This window comes from Jaculus jaculus, chromosome 4 (assembly GCF_020740685.1).
Source record: "Jaculus jaculus isolate mJacJac1 chromosome 4, mJacJac1.mat.Y.cur, whole genome shotgun sequence".
NCBI classification, from domain to species: domain Eukaryota; kingdom Metazoa; phylum Chordata; class Mammalia; order Rodentia; family Dipodidae; genus Jaculus; species Jaculus jaculus.
The window spans coordinates 81415365-81433011 of NC_059105.1; the positions used below are offsets into that span (position 1 = coordinate 81415365).

At 36.5% G+C, this 17647-nt stretch overlaps 1 protein-coding gene across 3 annotated transcripts in view; it reads left to right on the top strand.

Annotated features, from left to right (window-relative positions):
• Ccdc148 (coiled-coil domain containing 148) overlaps window positions 1-17647 on the top strand; it is a 293794-nt gene that overhangs the window by 109772 nt on the left and 166375 nt on the right. For 2 of the 3 annotated variants that reach the window (XM_004651862.2, XM_045147876.1), the window contains exon 4: window positions 9451-9554. In XM_004651862.2, coding sequence (XP_004651919.2) covers window positions 9451-9554 — 104 coding nt within the window. Of the gene's footprint in view, window positions 1-9445; window positions 9555-17647 lie in introns of those variants that run through there. The other variant, XM_045147878.1, reaches the window with a different exon arrangement.

The window sequence follows — 17647 nt, forward strand, 5'->3', positions numbered from 1 at the left end:
TGAGCCCAGGTCAGCAGACTTCGCAAGCAAAGCATTTTTAACTATGTAGCTATCTTCCCAGTCCCTAATGTAAATATTTAGAAGGCAAGTTGATGGGCACAGCGTATCCATTTTGGCAAAAACAGTAGTGGCTCCCCCCACCCTAGGACTTGTGACCTTCCCAGCCATAGACTTTTGATGAGGTTTTCAGTACTAAACTTATATTTACTCCCATGAAGCAGGTCTCAGATGTACTCAGAGTAGTTAGTTATTCCCACACCAGTCATACCACTATTTCACCAGTAGGCACCTGCTGGCTGACCAGTCAATTGTGTAGCACACAGAGTGGTTCAGCATCAAATGACATTTTAACTAGCATCACTAACCTTTTTATTTATAGTGGAATATAATTCAAGAAGAAGCTTTGTAGTTACATATTTTCTAGAAATAACTTTGCATCTTGGATTTATGACTTGGCAGATTTCTTTAATTACTGAAAATGGTTTACAGTCTATATTAATCATTTTAATTCATTTATACTTCCACTTTTAAAATTCATAGACTCATAATGATAAGTAGTTGTCTTTTTAAAGAATTTTGGGTTTTCTGTTGTTTTTCATTTTGGTTGGTGAGAACAAAATGTGACTTTGGATCTACATTTTTTTTATTTTTTTCCTCATATATTTTTCATTTTTAATTATATCTGGTTTAAGAAAGATATGTTGGGAATGTTTGTATACATGATTTTTGGAGTTTTATCATTTAATTTAGAGGCAGCATGCTGACATTTTGCTTTTAATTTATAAAATGTGAATAATTTCTAAGTAGGATATTTTCTTAAAAGACTCAGATTAAATGGAATTAAATAACTAGAAATGAAACTCTAAAAGTTTACTTTTAATGTAGTGGATGTTAGTATATCAAACAGTTTATACCAACTGGAGTTATCTCTGTTATTTTTCACATATTATCATTTAAGTTTTTATAAAACAAGTGCTAGCTTAAATATGTAATTCCTTCTAATGTTACAAAGCTAACACATTCTGTCTGAACATTTATATTGTTTTATTTATTTTCCTGTTTAGTTTACTTCTTGAATGTGCTCATTTTACATATAAAATTAACAGGTATAACCATTTTTAATTATTATAGCACTTTACTCTAGTAGTATTAAATATATTTAGCCAGAATGATAGGATGTTAACAGCTGAAGCACATAAGGAGAGTGAGCGTTGCTTTAACTTTTGTCTAGATAGATTAGTTAGCTGCTTGCCAGATTTATAATTATTGATAGAGATATATTAAGATATATGTGATGGTCATCTATGTAATTACTGTGTTATTGACCATAATCAGTTTCTGGATATCATATGAGACTCTGAAGAGAGCATTGGGTCTTTCAAAGTCTGAGATTTGCCATGAAGCTGTATAGTAGACCTGGGCTGAAAACTGATACCAAGTTTGGGTTCACTGTGTGTTTATTCCAATTTTATTAAGTATAAAAGGATTCCTGTTTTGAAAATGTTTATTTGTGTGTACGGGCATGTGTATAGAGGTCAGAGGGCAACTTCAAGGTGTCTGTTCTTCCCCTTCTTTGAGTCAGGTCTCTTACCACTGCCAACAAATGGCGCCAGACTGCAAATGAATGTCACCTGGCTCATTAACGTCAGATACTTCTGGCTCAGCCTCTCATGTTGTAGGCATATTGAGTTCACTCTGTATCTGGCTTTAAGTATGTGCTGGGTGATTGAAGTCAAGCTGGCAGGTTTTGTAAAGAAGCACATTTAACTGCTGATCCATCACTCAGCTCCCATAAAATGAATCTTTATAACTTTTATTTAAATATTTGTGTGTGTTAATGGTGTGATGTACATATATATATATATATATATATACACACACACACACACACACACACACACCTCATAAATATGTGTATGTGTGTGTGCATATGGAGGCCAGAGGTTAATATCAGATGTCTTCCTCAATTGCTGTACACCTTATCATTTGAGACAGGAACCTGTATCTCACTTATTTGGCTAACCTTGTCCCACATCATCCTGTCTCCCCCTGCCTAGCCCTGGAATTACAAGCATATGCTGCGATTCTTGGCTTTTATATGAGTGCTGGGATCTGAACTTGGCTTCTTATGCTTATGGTACAAGCAATTTAATGACTGTGTTCCCATCCCCTTTATTTAAATTTATTTGTTTAGCAAGAATGATTATTTCCATGCTCAATTCAAGTCTCTATTTATTAAATCTCTTTAAACCTTGTTTTATGGAAAATCACCAACATGTGCAGTTAGTTTGCATGATATAATGAATCTCTTTGTGACATCATCCAGCCTTAACATGGATCAACTTTTGGTCATTGTTTCATCTAGAGATGAAAGTTTCCTACCCATAAATGTCTCCCATGCTAGGCTAGATTGTGCTCAAGCAAATACTTGATATCATATTTCACTTGTAAACATTTTAATATGTTCCTCTAAAATATAATATTAAAAGCCCTATAATGCTACCACCATGTCTGGAAAAATGTTAATTTCTCAATAATTTAAATATCTAGCTTAGCATTGAATTTTCCTAATTACTTTATATATTTTTCTTAAAGTTTATTCAGATAAGCACTTAAAATAGATCCATATGTGGGCTGCAGAGATTGCTCAGCAGTTAAAGATGCTTGCTTACAAAGTCTTCCAGTCCAGGTTCAATTCCACAGCAACCTTTGTACAGGCAGATGGGTATTCATTCATATCAGCAAGACAACAGTGTGTGTGCGTGTGTGTGTGTGTATGTGTGAGAGAGAGAGAGATGCATGTATGTACACACATACACTCATACACTCACTATCAAATAAATAAAACATCATAAAAGATCCAGATATTTCAATTTATTTTTAAGATCAGCTTACTTTATTTTTATACTTTATTTCTTGAAGAAATCATGCTATTTGTCTTCATAGTTCCTTACAGTCTGGATTATGGCTGACTGTATCCTGGTGGTGTCTTTCAGCATGTTTTTCTCTCTTGTATTTCTTGTAAATCTTTAGTTATATCTAGAGAATTGATCAGATTCAGGTTCAGTTTACTTTAGCAAGAACACTTACTGATGGAATTATGTTCTCCAGTGTTTTTCTACTATAAATGATGCTGCCATAAATTATTTTGCACAAATAGCTTTTAACATTTCTGCTAATATACTTTTTAGATATACTTCTCTAAATGAGATTGCTAAGTCAAAGGTACTCTATGTAAAATCTTATTGTACATATCCAAATTCCCTTCTGGGAGTTTTGTATTGTCTTATATTCACATTATAAATGTACAACAGAAGTATATCTCACCATATATCATACCCTCATGGCATGTTTTGTTAATAATACTTGCTTATTTAAATTAAATACTGATAGATGAGAAATAATATCTCTTCAAACTTTTTCCTTTGTTTTTGTGCTGACAGCTTAAAAAAAAATCTCTCTGTGTCTCTTTCTTTTCACATGTGTGTGTCGGGGGCAGTTGCTAGGGTATGTTGCTGCTGCAAACAAATCCCTGTCTGGCTTTATGTGGCTGAGGAATTGAACCCCAGACTGACAGGCTTTACAAGCAAGCACCTTTAGCTGCTAAGCTATCTCCTCAGACCCCTGATAGCTCTTTATTGAAGTATAACTCATAGTACAGCTCAGTGAATTTTGACAAATGCATAAACACATATAATTAATAGTTCACTTATACATTGGTTATTGATGCTTATTTCTATATAAATATGGATCCTTTAACCCCAAAGGAATTTTGTTACATTGTAAGATGTTTAGTTAATGTTTTATTATATTAGACAGTCATAATAAAACACAGACAGGAGACCTCTGTTTTTGACTCTTTTATTAAATCATTATTTTTGGTATTTTTCCAAAAGATTTTAAAATCATTAGTACTCCACATAAGTTATCATTCACCTTAAATATTGATTGCATATGGCTTATTGGCCAGTGTAATGAACCAGAATTATCAGAAATCTCCATTGATAAAGATACAACTATAAACATTTTTGTTCTCTTTATATTTTTCCATTTTTTTGCCTTAGGATACAGGTAGAATCAATGACTGAATTTACCAAAAAACATTAAGATGTACAAAATATTGAAAGTGTCTTGTGAAAAATGATCACTTATTGTCTACTTAATTGGCCTTTTTCTGAGCCCAAAGGCAACAACATTGATTTTTTTTCTTAAGCTTTAAAAATGTGTCCACATCTTCTACCAATGTGTTTTTAATTTTTTGTGTAACATGGACCACATATGTCAAAGCAATCTAATTTTAAAGTTGTATTTGTTACAACAAACTTTAGAGACCATAGATGGTAAAGAGCTGGAAATGGTCCTAGAATTCTAAAACAAGTGCTAGTGCCATAGTTACCTTTGCATTACAGGGACAAAGCAGCCACCTGAAAGCAGCTTATGGGGGAAAGCGTTTGTTTTGGCTTACAGACTCAAGGGGAACTTCCATGATGGCAGAGAAAAATGTGGCATGAGCAGAGAATGGACATCACCTCCTAGCCTACATCAGGTGGACAACAGCAGCAGGAGAGGGAGCTGAACACTAGCAAGAGGAAGCTTACTTTAACACCAATAGGTCTGACCCCAATGACATGCCTTCCCTAGTAAGACTCCTGCTCCCAAGTTGTCATCAGCTAGAGACATAGCATTCAGAACACATAGGTTTATGGAGGACACCTAGTTCAAACCACCACATTCTATCCCTAGTGCCCATAAACTTATAATCATACATGAAGTAAAGTACAATTCATTTAGTCCAACTTTAAAAATCGCCATAGTTTTTATCAATGCCAATAGTGTTCAAACATCTCCACAGCCCAATGTCTCTTAATTATTAGTTGTAAAACCAAATAATAATTAATAATAATAATGATAATGATAGAGCAGGGTAAACATTCACACTGTAAAACATGGGTTTTGGCATATCAAGAAAAGATTAGACCAATACAAGACTTAAAACAGATAGGATAAACCTCAAATCCTATAGCTCTAAGTTCAATATCTCTAACCAGTGGTAAATTCTTTAGAATTCCAATTTCACCCCTCTAGCCAGGCTGCTCACAGCCCAGGAAAAACTTCATCCCAAGCCAGCAAGCGCTCTTTGGCAGACATCCCATAATCCTGTGTTTGGTGTCTGCTGCTACCACAGTTAATCCTCATGGTTCCATTGGGTCTCCATGAAGAGACTTTCAACAACCCTGTCTCACATTATTCTTGGCCATTTTCAGACAAAACTGTGTTGCAAATCCAATGACCCATTCTTTCCTGCAGTTATACTCCATAATACTAGGGGACTATGAAATTGTTAATCTATGGGGGAATAAAGTCAACTTTGAAGAGTAGAATACCCCTTCAGCATTCAGGTCCTCTATTTTCAAGAGTCTACATTCTTTCTGCTGACCAGTGCACATTCAACTGCCCCAATCTCAACTGTAACTTCTCAAACAATTACAGCTGAATGGGTGCTGTCTTTAGCCTGAAACTTTCATTTCTTTGTGTCATGTCCATATACTCATACCAGTCTATTTCTACGAAATAAAACCTTCCACATGTTCTCAGGACATAGGCAAAATAGCAAGCCTTTCACAAAAACTGCATTTAGCCAAGTCCCAACAAAGTTCTTTCTTCCCTTTATAAGCCAACCATCACTGCCCACAGTTCTTATTGCATTTAGGTCTTTCAACTCTGACCAAAATCCATCAAGCTGTACTTATAGCACTGTAAGGTGTCTCTTAAGTCAAGGTTTCAAATCTTTCCACATTCCTCCCTCAAATAAGTTCCAAAAGGCAAAAGGCAACAGTTAGAAGCCCACTTCTTGGAACTAATTTTACTATTGCAGTTACCCTTTTGTTGCTGGGACAAAGCACTTGAGCATAAGCAGCTTTTGGAAGGAAAGGATTCATTTTGGCTTATGGACTTGAGGGTATACTCCATGATGGCAGGGGAAAATGTGGCATGAGTAGAGGCTGAACATCAACTTGGGGCCAATATCAGGTGGACAATAGCAGCAGGAGAGTATGTTGAACTTTGACAAGGAAAAGCTGGCTAAGATACCCATAAACCTGCCCCAACTACATACCTCCTTTGGAGATTCCAATTCGTAATAGCATTCGGAACACAGAAGTTATGGAGGACATCTAATTCAAATCACCATAGCTAGTGTCAGACTTTAGAAATATTGTACATTTGATTTTTCCAAGTAGGTAATAGAGACTATGGGACAGCTTTCAGTAGGGTCCTCTACTAATTTTTCCTAAATTTCTTAGCTATCACATTCTTAAGAACTCTTGTGGAGGGCTGGAGAGATGGCTTAGCGGTTAAGCGCTTGCCTGTGAAGCCTAAGGACCCTATTTCAAGGCTCCATTCTCCAGGACCCATATTAACCAGATGCACAAGAGGGCACATGCGTCTGGAGTTCATTTGCAGTGGCTAGAAGCCCTGGCATACCCACTCTCTCCCTCTATCTCTCTCTCTCTCTCTCTCTATCTGCCTCTTTCTCTCTCTGTTACTCTCAAATAAATAAATAAAATTGAACAAAAAAATAAATAAAAGAACTCTTGTGGAAACAATTTACTTTTGAATTTTTAAATATATTTATTGACATTTTAAATATTTATGTATTTATGTGGGTATATGGGTGTGCCAGGGCATCTTACCAGACAGATGTGCCTTTTTTTCTCAATTTTTATTAACATTTTCCATGACCATTTTTTTTGTATCTGCCTTTTTGTGAGGTATTGAGAAATCAACAAGCAATTTATCTCTAACTGCTGAGCAATCTCCTCACCCTGACTTTTTATCTATATATTTTTTAATTTTTTTTTTCAGGTAGGGTTTCACTCTAGCCCAGGCTGATCTGGAATTCACTATGTAGTCTCAGGGTGGCCTCAAACTCACAGTGATCCTACTACCTCTGCCTCCTGATTCTGGGATTAAAGGCATGTATCACCATGCCCAGCTATGTTTTTTTAAAGTAGCTTGTTTGTGTTAATTTGCTTTCTTATATCCTTAATTTTCAATCAGAAACTAGATTACTAGAGAGATAACCTCAAGGTTGAAGTAATCAGTGGATGACAGCTGGAAATAGAATGCATTATGAGGACTCCCTTTTGGAACTTGTCTTCTGAAATTTTTATGTTTTCATCATTGACCTTTTGATACTATCAGAGCACTAAAGTTGTCTAATAGCAGAGAAATAGTGAAACATGAATATTTAATAAAGCTCCTGACTTACACTTTCCTACATGTTTAGAGTTGTTAACATGAAATGATCAAGTTCAAGATACACATGGGTATAAGTCAGAGTGGAATTAGGAATCAGACACTTGGTTGAGGACTTGAATTTGAGGGGTCATTACTATTGGAAAATGGTATCAAGGTGATAGAGCTAAGAAGCAGAAAACTGAGATAACAAAGATATTAACTGTCACTGGAAATCACTGCTATCCATCTGTAGTCAGACGGATGCAAGGAAGGAGCCAGGTAGTGTCATTCCCCATGTGATGAGGTTGTCAGATTTATTTGGAACCATTTTGGAACTCTCCAGAGAAAGTGGGAGAAATGGAGAAGGCATTCTTAAGAATACCTCTGGGAGGAAGGGAAGGTCCATGTTTTGTTTTCTCTTCTCCTTCCAATCTCTCATAGCCAGCCCCTTTCTTTGCGCCTGGGAAAAGATCAGGAAGATTTCCACTGACCTATGGCTGACACACACTGGCAGCAGAATCCCAAAAGCACTTGTTACATGTTGTTGCAGTCCAGTTCGCATTGCTGGTAGAAATCACCCAACCAAGAGCAGCTTCTGGGAAAAAGAGATTTATTTTGGCTTACAGGCTCAAGGGGAAGCTCCATGATGGCAGGGGAAAATGATGGCATGAGCAGAGGGTGGACATCACCCCCTGGCCAACATAAGGTGGACCACAGCAACAGGAGGGTGTGCCAAACACTGGCATGGGGAAACTGGCTATAAAGCCTATAAGCCCACCCCCAACAATACACTCCCTCCAGGAGGCATTAATTCCCAAATATCCATCAGCTGGGGAGCTAGCATTCACAACACCTAAGTTTATGGGGAACACCTGAATCAAACCACCACACATGTTATGTTTATAAAGCCATAGGACTTGAGGAACATCAAATTTAGTTTTCCATGCTACATGATTTTTCAGGGTTTTTTTTTTTTTGTTAAGTACCTTTAAATATTTATCTAAATTTAAAAGTTTTTAAAGCCATGTAATTTAAAGGCTTAAGTTACATGTTCCAGGTCCCCAACAATGAATCCTTCCAATCTTAAGCTGAGGGATCAGATAAAAAAAAAAAAATACAAACACCAAGTACTTATGTGTCTGTTTTACAAGCTTTATGATCATAGCCAAGTCTATACTTCTCTTACCTTGACTTTTCTCATCTATAAAATAGCAATAATAATGCACATAACACCTGGCATGAAAGGTACATCCCAAATAGGGACAAATGCTTGGAAAAGTCCTGAAAATTACCCTTGAACTGTGTGAATTAGGATAATATTTATAGTATATATAGAAAATAGAATGACTTTACCTTTCTTTTAATACCTTAAAAATAGTTCCTAGCTGGGCATGATGGTGCGTGTCTTTAATCCCAGCACTTGGGAGGTAGAGGTAGGAGAATTGCCATGAGTTTGAGGCCACCCTGAGACTACATAGAGCATTCCAGGTCAGCCTGGACTAGAGCAAGACCCTACCTTGAAAACAAACAAGCAAGAAAAAAAAAAAAAAAACCCGGTTCTTAAGTTGACCAGTACTCCCAACCATTTTCTCTTCTGTTTGACTTCTTTTACATATTTTTTGTTTTTAATGTTTTTGAGACAAGGTCTCATATAGCCAAGTCTGATCTCATACTCACTATTTATCTAAGGATGATTTTGATTTCTTAATTCTCCTGACTAAACTTCCTGAGTGCTGGGATGGCCTCAAATTCACTATATGGCTAAGGATGACTTTGAGCTCCTAATTCTCTTGCCTCCACTTCTCAAGGGACCACACCCAGATTTCTTTTCCCTGATTTTTTTTAACCCTGCACTTCAGTGGATTGGTTAGAAGAGGTAACAAGAAGGACTGACAAACAGCCTGGGGCTAGAGGGGTGACTAAGCAGCTAATCACGCTACTTGCAAAGCCTATTTGTCAGGAGTCTCTAATTCCTCAGCACCAATATAAAGCTGGATACATGTGCTAGCATTCATTTGTAGTAGCAAGACATCTCAACATGTATGTGTACATGTGCACACAAGTATACACACCCATGAATAAATAATTTTTTTAAAAAGGATTGAAAAACAGATAAGTATTTAACTTAGAACACACACACACAATATTTCTGCTGTGGAAATGTATTTAAAAAACTTTAAGGTTGATACTCTTTTCTTCCTCTAAATGTAGATCAGAAAAGCAGTGGAAACGTCAAAGACATCTAAAGCACAAATGTTACTCAAACAACACAAGCAGGTGTGGTGGCAGGAATACCAGCGGCTGAAGGAAAGCAGGTGAGAACATGGATCTCAGTAGGCTCACATAGAAATCCCTGCATGTGGCCGTGATGTTCTATGATCTCCAATGTTGCTTAAAACGTGCAGACAAATTTAAAGTTACTTAGTCAAAATAAAAGCATTTGCTTTTCTCACCTTAATCTGGAATCAAGGGGATTTATTAATATGGTGCTGTAGGGAAAAGAAATAAATGTCTTATCTGCCATTCACTTCCTCTTTTGCAAGCCCCCATCTTTTGTTTGCATTTGTCTGTACTGCATGTGTAACTTTGCACTATAAAGTTTGTTTACATCTTGTGCTCCCTATGAAGCAGTAGCTCCTTGAGGGCAGGCATCACATAAATTCAGCTTTACACTGTGGGGACACAGAAGGAGCTGTATAAGGCACTCAAGTTGTCCTGTGTTTTCTTGATGTAGCATCATGGTGTGGAGAACTTTGATTTATGACATTGTTACTAACTCTAGCAGTCACCTAAAGATAAATTAAACAAAATAATAATTTCATATTTGATCTCAGTTATAAACTTTGGAAAATAAATTTCAAAAGTCATGGCAAACAGAAGGCAGGTGTGTTTTTCCTCCTTTTAAAGCTTGCATAGATGTTCTAGCAATGGTGGTATTTATAAAGCATGCTTCTAAAATGCCAATATGCATTTATTTTTTATCAAATGAGCATTTCTATCATCTTATTCTAAGCCAAATTTCCTGCAGAAATGGCTGAGCAGGTAAGTGCTTTTATTGCACAAGCATCAGGATCTGAAGGGGCCATGAAACTACCCAAGTTCGAATCCCCAGAGGCCACATAAACAACTGAATATGGCCACCTGTGCTTGTAACTACAATCCTGCAAAGGGGAACATAGACCAGGGAATTGCTGTGCTCAGAAAACAAAAAACAAAACAAATCAAAAAACCCCAGCAAGCTCCAGAACCTACAATATAAAAAAACAAAACAAAACAAAACAAACAAACAACAACAACAAAAAAAAAACACTGGCTCAAAATAAGAATAGGTAGAAGAGTGATGGAGCAAGACACCCAGTGTTGCCCCAGCCACCACAGGTGTGTACTCTCCACAATGGGGCCAGTGCATGGGACCCTGAAATGGCACATACACTTGCATACAACGAGCGTGCACATGTACAGACACACACACACATATGCAAAGAAACCTAAAAGTATTTTTCAAATTCCATCAACTTTACTATGGACTCAGGTACTTTTCATGTTAGTGTGAGTTTGTTTGTTATTCTGGTGATTCCTATATGTGAGGTAATATTTGACAAGGAGCTTATATTATAAACAGAGAAACAAAATTATATAGACTGTTCTCATACCTCTCCTATATAAACAATTAAGTCAGATTACATGTTATCCTTCAAAAAGCCCCACATTATGGAAGGAAATTATTCAAGGCCATTGGAAACGTGTTTTGAAGATTTGCATAACTTAAAGTATGATAAAAAGGAAAGCCACTAAGAAGTTTTAATTATGGTGTTCACTGATGCAAGTATGAATGTCAAAAAAGGCACCAGGAAAACTTTTTTATTTTAATTTCTTATTTATGATGTCCCACATCCTTCTTAATATGTGCATTAAGTTGTTCTTAAGCTATATAAATGAATCATATGCATATCATTATGGAAAATAATTCTTTTGGCAGAGTTGGAAAGATATAGATGATGGAAGTGTGTAACATTTTAACATTCATGACCTTGTTGTATTGACACCATAAGGGCTGAAAATTGGACAAAAAGAAGAATTTCATGATAATTTTCTATGTTATTCTAAAATATAATCTAATTTCAGCATGTGTTCAGTGAAATTAAAACTAGGAGCAATAGGAGATAAGTTGGAGAAATGGCAAGATTTGTGGAGAATTTAGGGACCATGACCAAATCAGTAGTTTAAACCCTACATATTTAGTATATGCCAGCCATTAAAAATCTGTTATGCATGATGGCTCTCATCTATAACCCCAGCACTTGGAAGCTGATACAGGAGATTACCACAAGTTCAAGGGTGTCTTGGGCTAAAGAGTGAGATACTGTCTCATGAAGTTAAAATGAAAACAGAAGAAAAAGAGAAAAGGCATATATATTCCCTTTAATAAGAAAAAGACTCATTTTAACACACACACACACACACACACACACACACACACACACACACACACATATATGGTTTTTTTTTTATTGACAACTTCTATACTTATAGACAACAAGCCATGGTATTTCCCTTCCCTCTCCTTCATAACTCTGTTCTCTGTCATATCCCCACCCCTCTCCATTAGTCTTTCTTTTAATTTGATGTCATCGTCTTTTGTTCTATTATGAGGGTCTTGTGTAGGTATTGCTAGGAACTGTGAGGTCTTGGATATCAAGGCTAAAATTTGTCCAGACAGTTGTATGTAAGGAGTGGCACCCTTCCTTTGGCTCTTACATTCTTCCCACCACATCTTCCACAGTGGACTGTGAGCTTGGAGGATGTGAGATGTTTCAGTGCTGGACACTCCTCTGTCCCTTCTTCTCAGTATTTGTTGTCTTTTGGGTCATCCCAGTGGTCATCGCCATCTGAAAAAAGAAGCTTCACTAACCAGAAGTGAGAGTAACATTAATATGTGAGTATGAACATTAAGAGTAATGCTTTCAGGGCAATTTGGTGAAAGTAATATATGTATTTATCCAGGCAAGAGCAGATTTTATACCCCTAAGGCTCATAAGCTCCCCTGCCATAGGCTTTTGATTAGGTTTTCAGTATCAGGCACATATTCCCTCCCAAAGAGTGGGCCTTCAGTCCAATTAGAGAGCAGTTGGTTTCCTCCAGAGCAGGCATGCCACTGTTGCACTTATTCAGTCATTTGGCCTGTCTGGCCAAACTTGAGGTATCCATTGTCCACTGTTGTCACTGCTGATGACTTCTGTCTCCCATAAGACTGCATACAGTGTAGCTTTTTCCAGCTTTCAGTTGGCTGGTCTATAGGGAGAAGGTTTTCTGCTCAGCACTAGCTTGATTTCTCAGTGACTTTGCTGCTCAGCCATGTGAAGTCTTCAGCAATTGTGTCTTAGCATCTCTTTCTCACAGGAAAGCAAGGGCCTTGGCAATAGCCTATAATGTTTTGGAGGCAACAGGGACCTTCCTGGCCAACAACTCACTGGAAGGTATCCCATCCCTGGCACTGAAAATTTTCTAGTGACAATCTATGGCTTCTGGATGTGCCATTATTTAAGAAAGTAGATTTTCATATGTCTTATTCAGAATATCTTGAATTTTGATTGACCCCGCCCCCCCACACCTTCCTTTTATAAAATCTCTTCACCTGACCTTGCTTAGGCCTTTTCCCTCCCTGTAATCTGTTCTTCTACTTACATATATACAATACCATCCCCTTAAGACCTTCCCTCTCCTCCCTCCCTTGTAGCCTTTTTCTAGCTTATGGGCCTCTGCTACCGAGTTTTGGTTCCAGATCACACACAAGTTTATACATTTGTAGCTAGGATCCACATATAAGGGAAAACATGTGATGTTTGGCTTTCTGGGCCTGGGTTACCTCACTTAGTATAATCCTTTCCAGATCCATCCATTTCCCTGCAAATTTTATAATTTCATTTTTTCTTTACCTCTAAATAGAACTCCATTGTGTAAATGTACCACATCTTTATTAACCATTTATCTGTGGATGGGCATCTAGGCTGGTTCCATTTCCTAGCTACTGTGAATACAGCAGCAATAAACATGGTTGTGCAAAAATCTCTAAGGTAGTGAGAAGAGACATTAGGATCCATAGCCTATTTGATTGGGCTGTTTGATTTCTTATTCTGTTTTTTGAGTTTTTTGTATATTCTGGATATTAATCCTCTGTCAGATGAGTAGCTGGCAAAGATTTTCTCCCATTCTGTAGGTTGTCTCTTTGCTCTATTTACAGTGTTCTTTGCTGTACAAAACCTTTTCAATTTCATGAGATACTAGTAGTTAGTTAGTGGTTTTATTTTCTGAGAATTGGAGTTATATTTAGAAAGTCATTACCTATACCAATATGTTGAAGGGTTTCCCCTACCTTTAACTCTAGCAATTTCAGAGTTTCAGGTTTGATATTAAGGTCTCTGATACACTTGGATTTGATTCTTGTACATGGAGAAAGACAAGGATCTATTTTTTATCTTTCTGCATATAGATATCAAGTTTTCCCAGCACCACTTGTTGAAGAGGCTGTCTTTTCTCCAATGAATATTTTTGGCATTTTTGTCAAAACTCAGATGGCTGTAGCTGCCTGGATTAACATCTGGGTCCTCTATTATGTTCCATTGATTTACATGTCTGTCTTTGTGCCAATACCATGCTGTTTTTGTTATGATGGCTTTGTAATATAGCTTAAAATCAGGTATGGTGATACCACCAGCCTTATTTTTGTTGATCAAAGTCATTTTGGCTATTCGAGTTTTTTTGGTGTGTGTGTGTGCTTACAAATGAATTTTAAGATTTTTTTTTCTGTTCTTGTGAAGAATGCCATTGGAATTTTAATGGGGATTGCATTAAATGTGTAGATTGCTTTTGGTGAGATTGGCATTTTCACAATATTGATTCTTCCAATCCAAGAACATGAGATGTCTTTCCGTTTCCTAGTGTTTTCTGCAATTTCTTGCTTAAGTATTTTAAAGTTCTCATTGTAGAGCTCCTTCACTTCCTTAGTTAAGTTTATTCCAAGCTACTTCATTTTGGGGGGTAATTGTGAATGGGAGAGATTCCCTGATTTCATCCTCCACATGTTTTTTGTTAGTATATAGGAAAGCTACTGATTTATGTGTATTTATTTTGTATCCTGCTATGTTGCTAAAAGTGTTTATCAGGTCTAACAGATTGCTGGTAGAGTTTTTAGGGTCTTTTATATATAGAATTATATCATCTGCAAATAGTGAAAATTTATCTCATCCTTTCCAATTTGTATCCCTTCTATGAGTGTCTCTTGCCTTATTGCTATAGCTAAGTTTCAGTACTACATTAAATAAAGAGTGGGGACAGTAGACACATTGTTTTGTTCCTGAATTTAGTGGAAAAGCTTCAAGTTTTTCACATTTAGTATTATGTTGGCTATAGGTTTGTCATAAATAGCTTTTCTTATGTTGAGATATGTCCCTTCTATTCCAAGTTTCTGTAATACTTTTACCATGAAAGAATGTTGGATTTTGTCAAATGCCTTTTCTGCATCTATTGAGATGATCATGTGATTTTTGTCCTTCAGACCATTTATATGATGTATTACATTTATTGATTTGCATAAGTTGAACCATCCCTGCATCTCTGGGATAAAACCAACTTGGTCAGGGTGAATAATCTTTTTGATACATTCTTATATTCTGTTTGCCAATATTTTGTTGAGAATTTTTGCATATATGTTCATGGGGGAGATTGGTCTGTAATTTTTTTTTTATTCATTTTTTGCCTGGTTTTGGTATGAGGTTGATGCTGGCTTCATAGAAGGAATTTGGTAGAATTCTTTCCTTTTCTACTTTATGGAAAAGTTTGAGAAACATTGGTGTTAGTTCTTCCATGAAGGTGTGGTATAATTCACCAGTGAATCCTTCTGGGCCTGGGCTTTTTTTAGTTGGGAGACTTTTTATAACTGCTTGGATCTCTGTACTTGTTATTGGTCTATTTAAGTGGTTTATCTCATCTTGATTTAATTTTGGTAGGTCATATGAATCAAGGAAATCATCCATTTCTTTCATATTTTCAAACTTAGAGGCACATATATTCTTAAAGTATGTTCTTATAATTGTCTGAATTTCTTTGGTATCTGTTGTAATGGTACCTTTTTCACCTCTAATTTTATTAGTTTTTGTCTCTTCTCTCTTTCTTCTGCTCAAATTTGCTTTGTGTCCTAATATATGGTCTCTTTTAGAGAATGTTCCATGTGCTGCTGAGAAAAATGTATATTCTGCAGCATTTGCATGGAATGTTCTGTAGACATCTGTTAGGTCCATTTGTTGCATGACACCATTTAATTCAGATGTCTCTCTGTTTATTTGTTGCCGGGATGACCTGTCAATTGATGAGAATGGAATATTGAAGTCTCCTACTACAATGGTGTTTGATGTTATTTGTGACCTTAAGTCTAATAGTGTTTGTTTCATGAAACAGGGAGCCCCCATGTTAGGTGCATATATGTTTAGGATTGTAATGTCCTCCTACTTGAGTGTTCCTTTAATCAGTATTAAATGACCTTCTTTATCTTTCCTCACTAATGTTGGTTTGACATTTATCCTGTCAGATATTAGGATAGCAACCCCTGCTTGTTTCCTAGGCCTATTTGCTTGAAATACCATTTTCCATCCTTTCACCCTAAGGTGTTGTCTATCTTTTACTGAGAGATGAGCTTCCTGGAGGCAACAAATGGCAGGATCCTGCCTTTTAATCCAGTCTGCAAGCCTGTGTCTTTTGGATGGTACATTGAGGCCATTGATATTAAGAGTTATTATTGAAGGATATTTATTTATTCTTACATTCTTCTTATTTTGTAGTGTTTCCTGTTTTTCCTTTACTCGATTGTTTTAACTGTTATTTGAGTGTGATTTATATTTTCCTATTTTTCTTCTGTGTGTTTTGCTTTCTCTTTGGCATTAATAATTCCTTCAAGTATTTTCTGTAGAGCTGGTTTAGTTGTCATAAATTCCTTTAGCCTGTTTTTTGTTGTGAAATGTCCTTATTTCTCCATGAATTTGGATAGATAGCTTTGCAGGATAAAGTAATCTTGGTTGACAGTTGTTATCTTTCAGAACATGGACTACATCATTCCAAGCCCTTCTGGCTTTTAAAGTTTGTGTTGAGTAGTCTGCAGTTATTCTAATTGGCTTGTCTTTGTAGGTGACTTGCTTTTTCTCTCTAACTGCTTTCGATATATTTTCTTTGGTTTGTGTGTTTAGTAGTTTAATTAAATGTGGCAAGGAGAGGTTCTTTCCAGGTTTTGCCTAGTGTTCTAAAAGCTTCTTGTATCTGCGTTGGCATGTCTTTCCCAATTTAGGGAAAATTTTCTTCCATAATTTTGTTGAAAACACCTACTAAGCCTCTGGATTGAAAATATTCTCCTTCTCCTGTACCCTGAATTCTTGTTTGGTCTTTTCATAGTGTCCTGGGTATCTTGAAATTACCATTCATACCTTGCTATTAGCTTGTCTTTCTCTTTGTTGGACTGTTCTAGATCTGTTACCTGGTCTTCTAGTTTAGATATTTTGTTCTCTCCTTCATCCATTCCACTGGTGAGACTTCCCACAGAGGTTTTTATTTCACTGACTGTATTATTCAGAGCCAGGATTTCAGCCTGGTTTTTCTTCAGTATTTCTATTTCCTTACTTATGTCTTGTAATGACTCTTTATTTCATTAAGCTGGTTTTCTGTGTTCTCTTTTAGAAGTTTGTTTTCTTCTTTAATTCCTTTGTTTTCTCCTTTGATTCCCTTCACTTCTTCTCTTATTTCTTTGGGAATAGATATCATCGTTTTCTTGAAATCTTTGTGAGGCATTTCATCAAAAGTAGTCTCATTGGTGATCATTTTTGATGGATTTATAGTTTTTGTTGGGACTGTATTGTCTTGATTATTTGAGTTTCTTGTATTATATTGTAGTGACATTTGCATCCTGAATTGATTTGATGCTTGGGTTTTCTACTTATCTGCAGTGTTTCCAGATGTGGCAGTCCACCTCTATATACCCTCAGGATATGAGTTCAAGGTGCCAGGTGTAGCTCTTGTACCCCAATCCAGCCACAGAAGTAATCCTAGGTGTTGAATTTGATTGTTAAGCAAGTATTCTAGTGGACTGGGTGGAATAATTCATTGGCAGATTCTAAACTTCAACCGAGTAACATACACGATCTATAAAATCTAGCACAAAGTATACAATTGTGGGGATTAAAACAGATAGTCATATAAAGTCAAAAATCCCTCAGGGTGTGTGTTGTTCTACACCCTTAATCTTGTGGGCTAGGAGGTAGAGATTTCTGTTCTGAATTGGGTTTCAAGTCATCCTGGATCTGGATCAGACCTTGCTCCCAGTAATGAGAGAAGCAAGAAACAAAGGCTCTCTCTATATGAAAGCGTC